General features: G+C 37.8%; 1 protein-coding gene across 2 annotated transcripts in view; it reads right to left on the reverse strand.

Moving 5' to 3' along the window:
- Positions 1-7180: 7180 nt before the first annotated feature.
- DYNC1LI1 (dynein cytoplasmic 1 light intermediate chain 1) overlaps positions 7181-20113 on the reverse strand; it is a 47344-nt gene continuing 34411 nt past the window's right edge. The window contains exons 6-13 of one of the 2 annotated variants that reach the window (XM_031009537.3): positions 18210-18303; positions 15713-15848; positions 14190-14301; positions 11642-11701; positions 11457-11501; positions 10714-10834; positions 9617-9772; positions 7181-8103 (exon numbers count right to left, since the gene is read on the reverse strand). In XM_031009537.3, the coding sequence (XP_030865397.1) occupies positions 7994-8103; positions 9617-9772; positions 10714-10834; positions 11457-11501; positions 11642-11701; positions 14190-14301; positions 15713-15848; positions 18210-18303 (834 nt within the window). In that variant the 3' untranslated portion in view covers positions 7181-7993. The remainder of the gene's footprint in view (positions 8104-9616; positions 9773-10713; positions 10835-11456; positions 11502-11641; positions 11702-14189; positions 14302-15712; positions 15849-18209; positions 18304-20113) is intronic. The other variant, XM_055383355.2, reaches the window with a different exon arrangement.

Genomic DNA, 20113 nt, shown 5'->3' on the forward strand with positions numbered 1-20113 from the left:
GTTGGCTCAAGTGATCTTCCCACCTTGGCCTCCCAAAGTGCTGGGATTATGGTGTAAGCCACCATGCCCAGCTGGCAAAGACTTCTTAAAAACAGGTTATGAAAGCAATAACCATAAAGAAAAGCTGATAAATTGAGCTATATTAAAATCAGTAGCTTGTATTCATCAAAAGACACCAATAAGAGTGAAAAGGGAAACCACAGAGTAGAAAAAGATATTTGCAATACACACCTGACTGGAAACAGTATTCTGAATATGTAAAGAATGAGACAAGGCTGGGTGTGGTGGCTCACGCCTGTAATTCCAACCCTTTGGGAGGCTGAAGTGGGCAGATCACCTGAGGTCAGGAGTTCGAGACCAGCATGGCCAACATGGCAAAACCTCATTTCTACTAATAATACAAAAATTAGCCAGGTGTGGTGGTGCATGCCTGCAATCCCAGCTACTCAGGAGGCTGAGGCACAAAAATCGCTTGAACCTGGGAAGTGGAGGTTGTAGTAAACCGAGATCACACCACTGCACTCCAGCCTGGGCAACAGAGTGAGACTCTGTAAAAAAGAAAGAAAGAAAGAAAAAGAGAGAGAGAGAGGGAGGGAGGGAGGAAGGAAGGAAGGAAGGAAGGAAGGAAGGAAGGAAGGAAGGAAAAAGAATGAGACGATAAGAAAAACTCAGGCCAGGCGCAGTGGCTCACACCTGCAATCCCAGCACTTTGGGAGGCCGAGGCAGGTGGATCATCTGAGGTCAGGAGTTCAAGACCAGCCTGACCAACATGGAGAAACCCCGTCTCTACTAAAAATACAAAATAGCCTGGCATGGTGGTGCATGCCTGTAATCCCAGCTCCTTGGGAGGCTGAAGCAGGAGAATCGCTTGAACCCAGGAGGCAGAGGTTGTGGTGAGCCGAAATCACGCCATTGCACTCCAACCTGGGCAACAAGAGCGAAACTCTGTCTCAAAAAAATAAATAAATAAGAAAAAGTCATACAGTCGCCCCCTCCGCCTCCAAAAAGGACAAGACTCTTAAACAAGTACTTTACAAAAGAGGATATCCAAAGGCCAGTACACATGAAATATGCTTAACTTCATTAGTTATCAAGGAAACATAATTTAAACCACAAGATCCTACCATACATCTGCAGAATGTCTAAAACTGCAGACAGTCAATAGTTTGTATAGACAAGGATGTGGAGCAACTGCAACTCTCATGTTGCTGGTAAGTCATGGAAATTCTTTTTTAAAAAATTATATATAATTCACATAAAATTCACTTTTTTTTTTTTTTTTGAGATGGAGTCTCACTCTGTTGCCCAAGCTGGAGTGCAGTGGCATGATCTCAGCTTACTGCAACCTCTGCCTCCCGGGTTCAAGCGATTCTCCTGCTTCAGCCTCCCGAGTAGCTGGGACTACAGGTGCGTGCCACCACACCCAGCTAATTTTTTGTATTTTTAGTAGAGACGGGGTTTCACTGTGTTAGCCAGGATGGTCTCGATCTCCTGACCTCGTGATCCACCCGCCTCAGCCTCCCAAAGTGCTGGGATTACAGGCGTGAGCCACAGCGCCTGGCCCAAAATTCACCCTTTTGAAGTGTACAAGTCAGTAGTTTTTAGTATATTCACAAGATTGTGCGACTACCACCACTATGTAATTCTAGAGTAGTTTCCTTACCCCCCAAATAAACCCCACTAGCAGCCACTCCTCATTTCCTCCTTCCTCTACCTTCTAGCAACCCACTAATCTACTTTCTGTCTCAGCAGATTTGCTGTTCTAGATATTTCACATAAATGAAATCACACAATATGGCTTTTTGTGACTAGCTTCTTTGACTTAACATGTTTTCAGGGTTCATTCATGTTGTAGCATACATCAACACTCCATTTCTTTTCATGGCTGAATAATATTTTATTGTATGGATATGTCATTTCATTTATCTGTCTGTCTGTTGATAGATGTTTGGGTTGCTTCTGCCTTTTGGCTATTATGAATAATGCTGCTGTACACATTTGTATACAAGTTTCTGTGAGGACATATGTTCTCATTTGTGATTAGTATAAACCTTGACATGGAATGGCTGGGTCATATGGTAACATTTAACCTTATGAAGAACCACTAAACTGTTTCCCAAAGCAGTTGCACCACTTTACATTCCCACCAGCAATGGATGGGGGTTCCAGTTTCTTCAAGTCCTCACCAACACTTATTATTTTAGCCATCCTAGTGGTTGTGAAGTGGTATCTTATTGTGGTTTTTATTTTCATATTCCCAGTAATTAAAGATGTTAAGTATCTTTTCATACACTTATTTTACATTTTTATAACTTCTTTGGAGAAGTGCCTCTTCAAATCCCTTGCCCATCTTTAAATTGGGCTATCTTGTTATTGAATTGTAAGAGTTCTTTATATATTCTGGATACTGGGCCTTTCTCAGATCTATGATTGCAAATATTTCCCCCCAAGAATGGGAATTCTTAAAACCACTTTGGAAAAACTTTGGCTTTATCTGCTAAGGTTGAAAACATATATAACCTATGGACCCAATAATCCACTCCTGCATAAACACCCAACAGAAATGAAAATACGTTTTCCATCAGACATATTCAACAGTGTTTACAACAGCATCATTCATAATAACAATTAAAAAAACTGAAAATCACCCAGACATCCTGTGGTTAGGCTGAGTAACAGTGCCCCCAAAAATGTCCACATTCAAATCCCTGGAACCTGCAAATGTTACCTGACTTGGCAAACAGACTTTGCAGATATGACTGAGGATCTTGAGGGGGTAAATAAGATTTCCAGTTCAGCATGTAAGGAGTTTCGAGGTCATCACTTTGTCCTAAGTAGAGCTGTCAGGGCGCGGTGGCTCACACCTGTAATCCCAGCACTTTGGGAGGCCGAGGCGGGTGGATCACCTGAGGTCAGGAGTTCAAGACCAGCCTGGTCAACATGGTGAAACCCCATCTCTACTAAATATACAAATATTAGCTGGGCATGTTGGCGGGTGCCTGTAGTCCCAGCTGCTCGGGAGGCTGAGGCAGGAGAATCGCTTGAACCTGGGAGGCGGAGGTTGCAGTGAGCTAAGATCATGCCATTGCGCTCCAGCCTGGGCAATGAGCAAAATTTCGTCTGAAAAAAAAAGAAAGAAAAAGAAGTAGAGCTGTCGGAGAAATGGTCACAGGGCAAACCACTGCCTCCCAAATTGGAGACAGACAGGTGACACAGAATCACAACTTACCAGAGCAGAAATCACTGGGCATACACCTCCATGGGAACCAGTACTGGGACAGAGGAATCTGAATTGTAATTGATGAATTGCCCAGAGGTTCAGTTTGGGTAAGTGTGTGAGTTAATAATTCTACAAAAGACCCAGTCATAAGAGGGTCCCCACACTTTGTGAGTTTTACCTCTAGGAGCTCTCCCAGGTTCTCACCATGAAGATCAGAGTGAAGATTTCACCATGAAGATCTCTCGTGCTTCTGGCAAGGGAGGGGGAAAGTAACCATTTTGAAATATGCCAGAGCATTCTGTTCTTAACAAGGCCTGTCCTCAAGAAAAATGATTCTGCCACAGCCTTACCTGTTGAGGTTTTATCAGAGCCAAATCAACCTGGTGGAAGGCAAACACCTAACTCCAGCCCCTTCTAGACATCCTGTCCCACCTAAAGGGGGTGGGGGTACTGAAAAGCACTTGTGAAGTTTACATCCCAGGGGCACAGGCTTGCTAAAACTGAGACCTTATCATACAAATATAGAAAGCTTCCTCTCCCCCCTATACCGCTAAAGGACTACTTACCAGAGTTCCTTTTACTGTACATCATATCCAGCTGTTAATAAAAAAGTGCGAAGCATACAAAAAACAGTTTGAAGACAGAGCAAGCATCAGAACCAGACTGGGATATAGCAGCGATGTTGGAATTATCAGACCATGAATTTAAAACAACTATGACTAATACGCTAAGGACTCTAGTGGAAAAAGTAGACAACATGCAAGAACAGATGGGTAATGTTAAGCAGAGAGGTGAAGTCTAAGAGCGTATCAAAAAGAAATGCTAGAGATTAAGAAAAAGCTAACAGAGAATGCCTTTGATGGGCTCACTAGCAGACTGGATTGAAGGCGAGAATCGCTAAGCTGAGGAAAGAATTGCTGAGCTGGAGGACACATCAATAGCAACTTCCAAAACTGAAAAGCAAAGAGAAGACAGACACACACGCACACAAACGAACAAAATGTGCAAGAACTGTGGGGCAACTCCAAACGGTGTAACATGTAGATAATAGGCATACCAAGAGAAGAAAGGAACAAAATAAATATTTGAAGCAATGACTGAGAATTTCCCCAGATTAATGTTACACCAAACTACAGATCCATGAAGTTCAGGAAGCATTAAGAAAGATAAATGGGCTGGGTGCGGTGGCTCACACCTGTAATCCCAACACTTTGGGAGGTCGAGGCAAGAGGATTGCTTGAGCCCAGGAGTCTGAGACCAGCCTGAGCAACACGGTGAAACCCTGTCTCCACGAACAATACAAAAATTAGCTGGGTGTGGTGGCGCATGCCTGTAGCCCCAGCTACTAGGGAGGCTGAGCTGGGAGGATTGCTTGAGCCTGGGAGGCAGAGGTTGTAGTGAGCCCTGATTGAGTCACTGCACTCCAGCCTGAGCAACAGAGTGAGACCTTGTCTCAAAAAATAAAATAAAATTAATAAAATAAAATAATAAAATAAAATGAAAAATAAATTAAAAAAAAAACCCTACACCTAGGCATATCATATTCAAATTACAGAAAATTAAAGAAAAAGTCTTGAAAGAAGCCAGAGGAAAAAAGATCCTCTAGAGGAGCAAACATAAGAATTTCATCTGATTCCTTTTCAGAAACAATGCAAGCAAGAGAGTGCGGTGAAATATTTAAAGTGTGGAGGGAGAGTATACGGAATTATTCAGGGGGGGCCAATTTAATCACTTCAGTCCTTACAAGAGGGAGGCAGGGAGGTCAGAATGAAAGTGATGTGATGGATGCAGAGTTGAAGATGCTAGGCTGCTGGCTTTGGAGAAGGGGCCAAGAGCCAAAGAATGCAGGCAGCTTCTAGATGCCAGAAAGAAATACAACAGATACTTGGCCGGGCGCGGTGGCTCACGCCTGTAATCCCAGCACTTTAGGAGGCAGAGGCGGGCGGATCATGAGGTCAGGAGATCAAGACCATCCTGGCTAACATGGTGAAACCCTGTATCTACTAAAAATACAAAAAAATTAGCCGGGCGTGCTGGCGGGCGCCTGTAGTCCCAGCTACTCGGGAGGCTGAGGCAGGAGAATGGCGTGAGCCTGGGAGGTGGAGCTTGCAGTGAGCCGAGATCGCGCCACTGCACTCGAGACTGGGCGACAGGGCAAGACTCCGTCTCAAAAAAAAAAAAAAAAAAGACAACAGATACTCTTCTAGAGCCTCAAAAAAATAAAAAAATTAAAAAAAGCCAGCTCTGCTGACACTTCACTTTAACCAGGTGAGGCTTATTTTGGAATTTTAACCTCCAGCATGGTAAAATAATAAATTTGTATGGTTTTAAGCAACCAAATTTGTGGTTATTTCCTGCAGTAACAGGAAATTAATACATACCCATCTATAGCATAATAGATACTATATTTGCACAATGGAATAATATACTGCAGTATACTGCAGTAACTATTGATAAATGCAACAAAATGGATGAACCACAAACCTGATATTGAAAGATACCTGGCACTAAAATAATATTAACTCTGTAAGATTCAATTTTTATAAAGCTTAAAAATAAGCCAAACTTATCTGGCTATTTGTAAGTTAGGCAGTAGTTACTTGGTGGGTGGGGATACTGATTGAGGGGGCACACTCGAAGCTTCTGTAAGTGCTGGGTAAAGTTCTGTTGCTTATTTTGGTGCTGGTTATATGTGGTCACTTTGTGATACTTCAAACCATACACTTGTACATTTTTTCTGTACTGTATACTTCAATAAAGTTTGCTTAAAAACAAAGTTTTAAAACAAATTTCCTTGCAAAAAATTGTACAAAAATAGGTTTCAGGTTTTTTTTTTTTTTTTTTGAGATGGAGTCTCACTGTCACTGGGGCTGAAGTGCAGTTGTGGGATCTTGGCTCACTGCAACCTCGGCCTCCCAGCTTCAAGCGATTCTCCTGCCTCAGCCTCCCAAGCAGCTGGGATTACAGGCGCCCACCACTACGCCCAGCTAATTTTTTGTATTTTTAGTAGAGACAGGGTTTCACCATGTTGGCCAGGCTGGTCTTGAACTGACCTCGTGATTCACCCGCCTCAGTCTCCCAAAGTGCTGGGATTACAGACATGAAGCTTTCAGATTTAAACATGATCTATGCAAGGTCTTAAGATTAAACTAAATCCCAGAGTGAACAATTACACTAAACTGAAGTAACAATTAATTTCAAAGATTTTCTAGTACATGTTCAATGTCTCACACACACAGAATGAGTTGGTTTATGCATGCAAACAAGGTAGCAGATATATCCAAGTATACCAAATACTGTCAGCAGTTTTCCTTTTTTCATTAGTTCCACTTACTTCATCGAGTACTGATTTAGAGAGAATCTACACCACCCTTTTTGCAGAACCCTTTCTGGACTAAAGATTTTATCACTGGCATTGTTTATCTCAAATATTTTATCAGATAAAATGTTTTCATAAATTTTTGTATGCCCATGAACACCATTTTATCCTCATATACATACACTTGTGTATTCATTTATCTCTTAGGTCAGAAAGCTTAATATTATTAATTAGGTCAAACATTTTAAATTAGTCAGCGCTCTGTATCCGTGGGTTCCATATCCATGGATTGAACCAATCACAGAAGGAAAATATTTGAAAAAAAAAAATTGCATCTAAACAGGCACTTTTTTTGTTATTTTCCTCTGAACAATACAGTATAAGCATATACATAGCATTTACAGTGAATTAGGTAAATCTAGAGATGATTTAAAGTAAACAGGAGGATGTGAATGTTATATGCAAATACTATACCATTTTATATCTGAGACTTGGGCATCTGTAGATTTTGGTACCTGAGAGAGGTCCTGGAACCAAACCCTCATGGATACCAAGGGATGACTGTACTAATGAATCTCATTTATTAGCTGACACATGTAAATTTAAACATAAGAGAATGCAACAAGTTATTTGAACCTGAATGCAGAGAATAAATACTTTATTAACTGATTACAGTTGAAAGTCACAAACAAAAAAGGGGGTATATTAAGGCAAAGCCATATATATATATATATATGTATAGACAAATCCAAAGATTGTTACTTCTTTACATTTTAATAACCTCTGCATTTTTCTTTTACACATTTAGGCAGTGTGCTTTCTTTTCTTCTCAGTTAAAGAAACACCTTGGCCAATATTTCTAAATCATATTTTGATGACAACTTACAGGATCAGTGATTGAGACAATGACTAGTGTATCAAACGCTATCTGATAGTTTTCTTAGCATATTCCGTGTGTGGTGGTACATTTATTGTGGTGTGCAAAATCTGACAACTGACGATTTTTCTCTGTCAGCAAAACTAACAAATTTTTAAAAATGATTTTAATAGTTATAACTAAAACAAGCTTAGACTTCCAAGTCAGTCAAATGCCCAAACTGCATGTTTTCTGCCCTTCCCCAAATCCTTTCACGTTTTAAATAGCCTTTAGAATATGATCGATCACATGGTTGTATTTCAGATCTAAAAGTTTTGAGGTTTTCAAAATCAAAAATCACTTTCTTATGCAAAATGGCAATGCAAACAGCAATATCCTACATAATGCAGAATAATTTTTCTTCTGTACGGCTCCTTCTAAAAAATGGGTAACCACACACACACACACACACACACACGACATAAATTTAGTCCATCTGAAGAAGCACTCCAGCTTTCTAATTCCACTTTTGAAGGAAAAGGCAGAGGCATGTTTACATTATCCCAGAAAACAGAATAAATGGCTTTATTTGGTATCTTCAAGAAGCTTCTCCTTCCGTAGGAGATGAAGGTGTTGTGGCAGAAACTGTAACTGGTTTTCGTGTAATTCTGTCTAGTTCCGCATGAACATCTAAGACAGGCTTCTGGCCTACATTGAAGAAAAAGAAAAAAAACAAGATTTAGATATAAGTATCGTTTTCACCAATATCTCTTCATTTAAAAAGTCCTAACACTTCCATTAACTTTATTTAGCACACTAAGTTATATAAACAACCCTTAATTTAAAAATTTCAAGCTGGGCGTGGTGGCTCACGCCTGTAATCTCAGCACTTTGGGAGGCCAAGGCGGGAGGATCACTTCAAGTCAGGAGTTCGAGACCAGCCCGGCCAACATGGTGAAACCCTGCTGTAATCCCAGCTACTTGGGAGGCTGAGGCAGGAGAACTGCTTGAACCCGGCAGGTGGAGGTTGCAGTGAGCTGAGATCACACCACTGCACTCCAACCTAGACAACAGAGTGAGACTCTGTCTAAAAAATAAAAATAATATAAATTTCAAGGAAAAACAAATTCCCTCACTTTAAATTGTGGATCTGTTACCAAATGGAGGTATAACTGGCACCTATCATTTAATATCATAAAGGATTTTTTTTTAAGGCATAGGACAATAAGAACGGTAAAACAGAAAATAGCAACAAAAATTTAGCATCTAGAGAAGATGAATGAGTGGTAACAACAGATGACAATAAAAATGTGGCAAGGATATGGAGAAACGAACTTTCCTAACCTACTGATGACAATTTAAAATGATACAGCATTTTGGAAAACATTTTGGCAGTTCTTCAAAACCTTTGTTTAAACCAAGTTACTACACAACCCAATAATTCCACTTAGGTATTTACCCAAGAGAATTACAAACAAATATCCACACAAAAATGGATGTTCAAAGCAGCACTATATTAATAATAGTCAAAAAGTAGATGAAACTCAGATGTCCATCACCCAGTAAACAGATAAATGAAATGTGGTATAGCCATATAATGAAATATTATTCAGCAATTAAAAAGGAATGAAGACCAGGCATGGTGGCTCATGCCTGTAATCCCAGCACTTTGGGAGGCTGAGGTGGGCGGATCACTTGAGGCCAGGAATTCGAGACCAGCCTGGCCAACACGGTGAAACACCGTCTCTACTAAAAATACAAAAATTAGCCAGGCATGGTGGCAGATGCCTGTGATCCCAGCTACTCAGGAGGCTGGGGCAGGAGACTCACTTGAACCCTGGAGGCGGAGGCTGCAGTATCGTGCCACTGCACTCCAGCCTGGGCAACAGAACAAGACTCTGTCTCAAAAAAAAAAAAAAAGAAATGAAATATTGATACATATTACAACATGTATGACCTTCAAAAACATTTGTTAAAGCCATACATTGTATGACTCCATTTACATGAAATGTCCAGATAGACAAATCCACAGAGGAAAGAGAGAAGGTTCAAGGTTTCTTTTGGGGAGATAAAAATGTTCTAAAATCAGATTATGGGGATGGCCTGCCCAACTTAGCAAAGATACCAAAACCACAGAATTATACACTTTACATGAGTGAACTTCATTATATCTCAATAAGGCTGTTATTTTAAACAAGTGACTTGCTCCCCATAAGCATACCTGACTTTTTGGTGGATGATGGTAAACCACTGCTTCCACCTCCAGCCCCACCTGCAGGGCTACCACCACTCACACCAGGGCCTCCTGGAGAGCCAGTCTTTTTACTCAACAAACTGTTGAAGAAATTTGCCAGAACGCCTTCACTTGTAGCTCCAGCTATAAAAGAATAAAAAAACAAAAACAAAAAGCTTTAGCCAAAACATAAGATTCTTCCTTAAATTATTATAGTAATCACACACAGAAAATGAATAAACTTAAAATTTAAGAGTTTTATATTCCAAATTCAAGTCTAGTTTGATCTTTTGATGCTGAGTAATTTCTCTAATGAGTAAAATTTAAGTGTAAAATAATTATTTAAAAATTAGAATGTTATTTTTAAAAGGCCAAAGGTATTTTAAACAAAAAGATGTTATATACTAATATATATCTCCCTTTTGAAAAGGATTCTTTAAAAACAGAACTGTTGAGAAACTGCCTCAAGTATTAGGAAAAGTTACAGAATCCTATATGAAAACCGGTAGAAGTTCCCAGAGATAAATGGGCAAATGATAGCAATAAACAATTCACAGAAGAGAAACACAAATAGAAGGAAAATACTAGGGGAAAAACTCTTATTAGGTAGTATTTAAAGCATGTTAATTAGGTTGTGGTAAAATTGCAACACTCAACGTTGATGATAAGCAAAGTTGAATAATCATTTGAAAAAATATTATCCAAAGGCATAAAAACATAAACTCTTTGACCTACTAATCCCACTTACGGCAATTATTCCTACAGAAATAACTATTAATGCATATAGTTTTTTTCTTTATGTTAACTGCAGATTACTTATTATAGTGTAAATGTGAATTTCTTCAATGATCTACCAGGAAATTGATTAAATATAACAAAACTTTTATCATGAAATGATGATATATCACAAATACACTGTAAAATGGTTTACAATCTGGTTAACTATGAGATTATATATCCATAGAGACAAAGCCTAAAAGGTATTACACAAGAATGAAAATAGTTATGGCAAAAGGTGGAATTTTAGATAGATTTATTTCTCTTGTAAAATGTATTGTCTTGTTATCTCCTAGAAAGAGATGTACCTTTCATGTTTGGATCAATTTTTTTTGACCCAGCAGGAATGGGTGACACGCTGGCAACATTAGATGATACAGATCTATTTGGTGTTCGTGGGGAGCCTCCTGGGACTCTTGGTGAGGCATCCTATGTAAAAATAGGAAAATACAATTATAAAAACCTGAAACTTTCATTTTCACAAAAGTTATTATTGTAAAAAGAAATTACTTTGCAACTATCCCCTGTTCTACTGGTACTTTTACACTGCAAGCCATTGACAAAATTGTTAGCAATCCTGTCCTCATTATTAGAGAATGCCAGACAGAGGCCCATCACATTTTAACATACAAATTTTTCCTCTCATAGAAAATAAAGAACATATTGAGTGATGATGTATGGTTAGAAGCTTGGGAGTCAGACTTGGTTTCCAAACTGGACTTGTATTCTACTAGCTTTATAATCTCAGGCAAGCCACAACGTCCTCCCTAAGGTTCCCATTTCCTCATCTGCAAAATGGGGCTAATAACAGTCCTGCCTCATAAGGCGGTTGTGAGAATTTGTAAAATGACATATAAATGGCTGAATATTGACACACAACAAACATTACAAATAGATCTTTACACTTTTAAAATCTCACAAATTACAGAAGAATTCTGAATTCAAGTTTATATCAAAGCACACCCATATGAAATATGTACATAATTAAGAAAAATAACTAAAATAATATGTACTGCATTTTAATCATTTTGTCAAAATTTGTAATACTGACCACAGGCCTTCCAGCTGCAGTTGGTGGTTGCTTTGCTAAAAGAGACTGAAAAAAAAAAAAAAAAAAACCAAAAGAATCCTAGTTTAGACATTCATAGCATATACTGGTGTATTTTTAAAGAAAATACACACAAGAACAGTTTACTCATTAACCATACTAAGTCTGCTTCTGATATAATTTCATACCTGTAGCTTCATAAGAAACACCTGATCATCTTCTGCCATAATTTCCTTCTCATGTACAAACTGAAATGAGCAATGCACAAATGAGCAAATTTAATATATTATGCTAACACAATTAATAACTTATTCTCTAGATTGGACTAATTAAAAAACAGTTCAAGAATTTGAACATTACCTATACTATATTTATATTCACATGTGTGAGCTGCCCTACCCAAGGCCTTCAGCAGAGGTGTCCAGTAACTAGCTACAGTTTTGGAAATATTCTATATCTGTGCTGTTCAATATGGCAGTCACTAGCCACCAGTGGCTACTGAGCACTTGAAATGTGGCTAGTATGACTAAGGAACTGATTTTTAATTTTATCTAATTTTACATTTAAAAGGCATACGAGGCAAGTGGCTACTGTATTGAACAGCACAATCCTAGAGTCACAAGCATATTAATCATGCTTATAAAATTTGCTAAACAGCAGTTAGGGTGTTTTAAAAGGGCCAGTAATATCCTAGTTAAGTGAAATGCAACTTCCCCCTTGTTTCTCTGAAATAAAAATATAATGGCTCTTCTATGAGCTGAATAATTAGGAAAAGGAATTGCAAAAATCTCCTGCTTCTATTCTTGCTGTATAACACATACCCAATCTATTTTCTTCCCAAGAGCCAGTGATTCTTTTAAAAGGTTAAGTCAGATTACATCACTCCTCTGCTCAACCTCTCAATTGCTTTCCATCTAACTCAGAATGAAACCTAAAGTCCTTACTGTAGCCTAATGATAAAGACCCACAGTAACTTAATTCTGCCTCTCATCAACTAGCTTAACCTTCCCCACAGCTCTTTACTGCCTCTGTCTTCCTCATACATTTCTGCCTCAGGGCATGTACACTTTTAGTTCCCCCTGCCTTCAGCATTATCCCCCCTTTATCAAAGACCTTCCCCCATCATTCATATACAGCATCCCTCACAGCCCAGTCCCCCTGCTCACTCTCCCTACATCCTGCTTTATTTCTGTAGCACTTATCACTACTTGACAGATGTCTATGTATTGGTTTACTATAGGTATCACTCTCCTTCCCATTTAGCACTTAGAATCTAAACAGGGCCTGAGGTGATGCTCAATAAAAGAATGTGAAATATTTTTGCTATTTTATTTTTATGCATGCATTTCTTTTAATAGATATCCAAACCAAATACTACACCAACTGATTTTTCATTTGACCTTTTCTTATTACTAACAATAACCCACAAACAGAAGATGGATGCTTTATATTATGAGTGTTTGGATTCTGAAGACTCTTATATCCTAAATAAAAATTATTTTTTCTTGATATATATGTCAAGATTAAAGTCAATCAGTGAGAACTACTACAAGTTGAGTATCCTTCATCCGAAATGCTTGTGACCAGAAGTGGAAGTGTTTCAGATTGCTGAATATTTGCATTAATACTTATCAGTTCAGCATCCGTAATCTGAAAATCCAAAATGTTTCAATAAGCATTTCCTTTTGAGAGTTATGTTGGAGCTCAAAGTGTTTCAGATTTTTGAGCATTTTGGATTTTCAGATTAGGGATAGTCAATTTATTTATGCAAATACTCATTTTTATAGAGCTTTCAGAAACATCTCTATCTATAGAACATTATACACTGCATGAAGTCAAGATATAGGAAAGCAGTGTATCTTCTGGGATCTGACTGGATAGATTGATATGTTAGAGTCAAGACTAAAACTGGGCCGGGTGCAGTGGCTCACACCTGTAATCCCAGCACTTTGGGAGGCCGAGGTGAGCGGATCATTTGAGGTCAGGAGTTCAAGACCAGCCTGGCCAACATGGTGAAACCCATCTCTACAAAAATACAAAAATATTAGCTGGGCACGATGGTGGGTGCCTGTAATCCCAGCTACTCGGGAGGCTGAGGCGACAGAATTGCTTGAACCTGGGAGGCAGAGGTTACAGTGAGCTGAGATCATGCCATTTTACTCCAGGCTGGGTAACAGAGTGAGACTCCATCTCAAAAAAAAAAAAAAAAAAAAAAACATATATATATATATATATATATATATATATATATATATATAAAATTGAAAGTTCTTGGATAGCTGTGAGCTAATGTGGGTAACTAACTGGAGAGAAGATCCAAGACCTGCCTCAACAGATAGAACCAACAGAATTATTCTAGCAATGTTTTCTTGGCTCTTAGCCAAGCTCTAGGTTGGAAAGTTCACAGCTTCTACCTATTCAAACTCTGTAAGATCCACATATTCACTCATGCCAATCTGATTTCCAAAGCACTATATTAGAATGTGGATTCTGCACTAACAATTGCTAATATAAATATGCCAAGGGCGAAGATTTAATTAGCTGAATAGCTGATTTCTATTTTGCTAAAACAAATCCTTATGTAAACTATACATTAGAAACACACCAAAATTATACTTAGAAATCCTCCAGATGGAAAAGGACATTTTTGCCTTTCTACATTCAATTTTAAAGTATGGACTTCCCCTCAGGTTAGTCTAAAGTCTAAATATTGAGATTATTTACTAAAATGGTTACCTTTCGAACAGGTGGTTTAGTTATGATGTCTTCAAAATTATCTTCTGCTTTTAATGTTTGAAAATTTTCATGTAATATTCCTATTTTCTTATCATTATCCCACCCTGCTGGACTGGAAAGAAATACATATGATAAATTCTCAAGCATTTATATAGTCATTCTTTCATTCAGTCCAAGATCATGTAAAAGGAATACTTTTATGAAGTCAATTTGAACAATTATGGAAAACGAATTAGCTTTTCATTATGATGTCCACGTTTTACTAATTTCTACTTAAAATGAAAGCCTGGGCAACATGCCAAAACACCATCTCTACAAAAAATACAAAACAAAAAAAATTAGCTGGGCATGCATGGTGGCATGCACCTGTAGTCCCAGCTACTTAGGAGGTTGAGACAGGAGAATCGCTTGAGCCTGGGAGGCAGGAGCTGAAGTGAGCCGAGATAGCACCATTGCATTCCAGGATGGGCAACAGGAGTGAGACCCTGTCTCAAAAAAGATTACCAATATTAAAAATGTCATTAGTGTTAACTTGGGGGAAGGGGGCAGTAATTATTACCTCCCAATTTTATACGGTTACCTTTTTTTTTTTTTTTGAGACAGAGTCTTGCTTTGTTGCCCAGGTTGGAGTACAGTGGCTCAACCATGGCTCACTGCAGCCTCCGTCTCCCAGGCTCAAGTGATCCTCCCACCTCAGCCTCCCAAGTAGCTGAACCACAGGTGTGTACCACCACATCTGGCTGATTTTTAAATTATTGGTAGAGATGGGGTCTCGCGATGTTGCTCAGGCTAGTCTTGGGCTCTTGGGCTCAAATAATCCTTCCACCTCAGCCTCCCAAAGTGCTGGGATTTTAGGCGCAAGCCACTGCACCTGGACTATTCAGGTAACTTTTTTTCTTTTTTTTTGAAATGGAGTCTCGCTCTGTCACCTAAGCTAGAGTGAAGTGGTGCGATTTTGGTTCACTGCAACTTCCGCCTCCCAGGTTCAAGTAATTCTCGTGCCTCAACCTCCCAAGTAGCTGGGACTACAGGTGTGCACCACCACACCCGGGCTAATTTTTGTATTTTTCATTAGAGAGGGGGTTTCGCCACGTTGGCCAGGCTTGTCTCGAACTCCTGACATCAGGTGATCTGCTCTTGGCCTCCCAAAGTGCTGGGATTAGAAGCGTGAGCCACCGTGCTCAACCAGGTAACTTTTAAAAGCATGTCTAGATCTCATATTTGGTCATTTATGTATCATAATCAATTAAAGAATAAGCAGATACAATACACTAATATAGGCACCCAGTAGACAGTTTAGCTCAAAAACCTTTGAAAAAGGGCTCAGGCCAGCAGTAAATCTAAAAGGCAATAATAGATAAATCAAGACAGGTTATAAACAAAAAACAATCTAGGAACAGAGAGATTCTCACTTTCTCATCATGGAAAGGTCTATTGGTCCCATCTCAAAACTGAAATAATGATTCACCATCAAATAGTAGCAATAATACATGATAAAATTATATATTTAAGAGTCCACTTACATAAATACTGCATCCTTTTCCACAACAACAGCAGGAATCTTATAGGGAAATCCATATAGTTTCTGAACGATGTATTTATATACTAAGTCTATATTTTTGTTTTCTTTTACTGAAGTGTAAATAAGTGCTGCACCATCTGAATAATATGGTTAAAGAAAAATTCTGGACAAATGTCATGAGCAAATACCATAAAATTCTGTGTTTTCAGCTTAACTTTTATTTCTATGCATTTTAGTTTCAGAAATAACTCCAAAGGTATATTATATGGTAATCAAGAACTTCAGAAGTAAAAAATACTACCTTCAAATGGGCTACAACTAATAAAAGAATTTTTACATAATCAATTTAACTTAGGAAGGCAGAAGTCTCATTAAGACAAGAAGTAAAGGTAAATCTAGAAATACTGACACCATGACTACTTCTATATTTAAAGCACATGAAAGGACAATTTTTATGTTTTAACTTTCCTAAACTTCATAGAGGGGATATTATTTATCAACAGCTGTTTTGTTTGCCTTTTCAACAAAAATGGTGTGTTAACAGTGTCTCTTTGTAGTTTTTACAAAACCTAGGAATTAAAGACTTCAGGGATAAGGCTCAGGAGACTCACTGGAGAGAGCAAAAGAAACCCAATGTTGAAAGGTGAGCCAGCAGGTACCAATTAGGAAGCTTTCAGGAATAACCCAAGGCAAAAGCACATTTCATTACAAAACTTGAAATAACAGAACCTCACATCAAGATGTATTAAAGCAGAGCCTAACTTTGACCTTTTATCCAAAAGACACAGTGGATGTAAATATTAAGACATCCATGGACAATGTGACCACTGACAGATGATGGATTCAGAGTGGCTATCAGAAAATCTATGACCATCCACACTCTAGCACTGGCCCTTGTTTCTCCAAGGGAGATGGTGACCTAGGCCAAGGGGGTAATGCTGGGAGTACAGTCTAACTTCTTAACTGGGAGGGATACTCATATTTTCTGGGACATGACCTGAGGCTTATGAACCTAAAAGCAGTATTGCTAAATACAACTTACTAAACTTACTTTGATATGAAACTTTAACATGGTAGAGACAAACATAATCTTAGGCAAAAGTTTAACTGTATTAACTTTGCATTAATGCTCTTCCCCACAATGAAAACCAAATTATGATAATTTGGAAGATTTCTGTAACTGAAAAACTTACATTGCAATTAAAAATTTAATAAAATAAAGGTGATTTTGAACTGTCACTGTCACTGATAAATACATACCTCATTATCTTGAGATGACTTCTCACATTTTGTATTCTTTTAAAATCAACTGGCTCTAATGGTCTCTATTTTGGTAGAAAGCTTCCTTTCTGATTACATTTCTGTATTTACATTTTTAAGTATAGTATTAAATAAATGATTAAAGAGACTGTTTACTCTCAAATTTTCTAATCCCCAAAGATAACATAAAAAAGAGGCTATAGATACCTATGCTACAATTACCCTCACTTTTTATTTTATTTTTGAAGACATTATGGTAGACTAGTACCCTTTAACTCAACCAACTCAGCCATTTGGTGACATGAGAAGAGAAAGGCCCATAAAGAGAAAGAACTGAAGAGAAAAGGGGAAAGGGAAACTATCAGTGTCAAGTGATCTTATTCAGGCTTTCTTTAAGTGGTCCTTAAACGCCCACTAATGAAAATGATTTATAATTTGTAGACACCATAAACGTGTGTATTACTCATTACTATCTATTTCTAATAATCATTTCATTATGTTTCAGACTCAAAAACTTTGGCTGGGGAATGCAACTGCAAAATATCTGATCCAAGAGGGTTGGTGAGTTTACTCTTCAGTGCATTCAAGGTGTAACTAAGTTTTCAACAGTAAAGTCTCTAAAAAGTACTCACTTTTAACCTTCATTTTCTCCCTATTTTGGCTGTAATTATTACTCACTGGCTCACCTAATCCTTGCAATCTAGATTAACAAGACTTTCTATGATACATTTTCCAGGAAGGTTTCTAAAGTTTAGATGATTCTCCAGCCTCACTTTGGAATACTCCAATCCAATATGTCTAGATAGGCAGAGCCAGATTTTGAAACCACTGTTAGGCTATATGTGGAGAAGATGACAACACACTAAACAAATTAAAAATGAAAACACAAAAAAAACACAATATTGACCTTGTCCTACCACCCACCAATAAATACAGTTTTTTAATCAGATATGTTCATAACTACATACAGCTTACTAGACTTTTCCACATACAATTGGTAATTATTTTTCTTAAGCATACTTTAAACACAGCAAATCAAATATACTTCAATATTTGCTTTTCTATCTCAAAATATCCAAATATAAATAATTTGGGAACTAAAATGAAATTTCCAACCAGAGACAGAAGGAGAAATGTTTACAGAATTTCTCAAGTCCATCAATTTAATTCTTTTAACTTTAAAAAACAAAAACAGGTAAAGTGGTACACTGTATCAATAAATGTATTTAAAAGGATACACTGTAAACAAAACTTCCGGATATGTGACTGAATAAAATCAAAATGTTCATCTCTGTAGTCATGTTCTTTCTCCAATACACTAATGGCATCACACTGTTAAGTTAAAATAATTAAAAATAATACATTTAAAATAATCAAAACTAAATATAGTAATTTGAACAGTTCAATTCTGGATAGGGGAACATCATAAAAGTACCACTCTGATATGGTGAATGAACAGCAGGACACAGAATATCAAGTACCCTATGAACTTTTAGTTGGAGGGACTAATGGATAATTTTATCTTTTTAAAAAGCATTAACTTCAACATTAATGTTAAATCTGGTCAGAACACCAAAGACAAAGTTTTAGTACCTAAGGGAAGGAAGAATAACAAGCCTAGCTTGTTCTAAGAAGTCATACTTGCTAACTCAACTACTTACAACCTGGAACAAAGTTTTAAAAAATCTAACATCTATTTTAGTTTTATAAAACACTTCTGCATATCCAGGGAGTCTCTACTTCTCACCATTTCTTCTTTGTTCCTGTGTTTATCTGATAATTTTCAAGTGACCTTAATTTCTTTTCTGGTGCTTTTATTCACTCTTATTACAATCTCACTAATAACAAAATAAGGAAACTACAACTGATTTTTGAAATGTCGCCTGCACAATCAATGAGACAATTCTGAATTCCGCTTGCTACAGAAAAATGCTAAGAAAAATACAAAGAAGGCATGTTCAAACATCACGACATCCAAATAATTTCACCAAAACCCTTCTGAATTGCAGGTGTAAAATATAAAAATAAACATTTAATAATGGTCATTACACCTAATATTAGTTTGGGGTTAAATCTGCTATGTAATTTTTTGTTACATATATATATAAATATTTATATATATAAAATAGCAAAAAAAAAAAAAAACCTAACAGGGTGCAGTGGTATGTGCCTGTACTACTTTGGAAGGTGAGGCGGGAGGATTGAGCCTAGGAGTTCAAGACTAGCTGGGCAACACAGCAAAACTCTCCACAAAAATGAAAATAAAAACATATATACGGCACAGAACAGAGTCTCATTATATAATTATGATGAGCATTTCATTGCCCATTTTATCAAATACTGACAGTGATTTCAAATGATTAAAAATAATTATTATACTTTGACTTATTGACACTTTTGGAAAGGCATGGTGGTTTAGTAATAAAAATATTTTAAGGCCAGGCGTGGTGGCTCACGCCTGTAATCCCAGCACTTTGGGAGGTCGAGGTGGGCAGATCACGAGGTCAGGAGATCGAGACCATCCTGGCTAACATGGTGAAACCCCGTCTCTACCAAAAATACAAAAAAATTAGCCGGCCATGGTGGCGGGCGCCTGTGGTCCCAGCTACTCGGGAGGCTGAGGCAGGAGAATGGCGTGCACCTAGGAGGCGGAGCTCGCTGTGAGCCAAGATTGCGCCACCGCACTCTAGCCTGGGTGACAGAGCAAGACTCCATATCAAAAAAAAAAAAAAAAAATTTTTTTTTAACTGAAATCAGAGGATCTGGACTTAAGACAAGAAACTTAGAGAGACTAAGTTTCTAAGACTAAGAGAAATCTCCATTTCCGGAGTCTTTAAACTGATAGCGTTGAACCACCATACTTCTCTCCCTTTGGAAACACACATTTCTCCATACCCCTACACATTTTAAAAGTTCATAAACTGAAATACATCTGATAGTGTCTTAGATTTTATGAAATACAGTAGATGATCTATTCTGGTTTGAAAATGTTATGACTCTATGACTCATTTGATACTGATTCCGGACCCTTTAAGCTTAACATTTTTCTTTTGGAAAATAAGACTGCTTTTCATAAGGCAAGTAGTGCTGACGGAACCAATGGAACCAACTTCCAATAAACAAACAGCTCTTCACCAACCAA

The sequence above is a fragment of the Gorilla gorilla genome, chromosome 2, assembly GCF_029281585.2.
Source record: "Gorilla gorilla gorilla isolate KB3781 chromosome 2, NHGRI_mGorGor1-v2.1_pri, whole genome shotgun sequence".
Classification (NCBI taxonomy): Eukaryota; Metazoa; Chordata; class Mammalia; order Primates; family Hominidae; genus Gorilla; species Gorilla gorilla.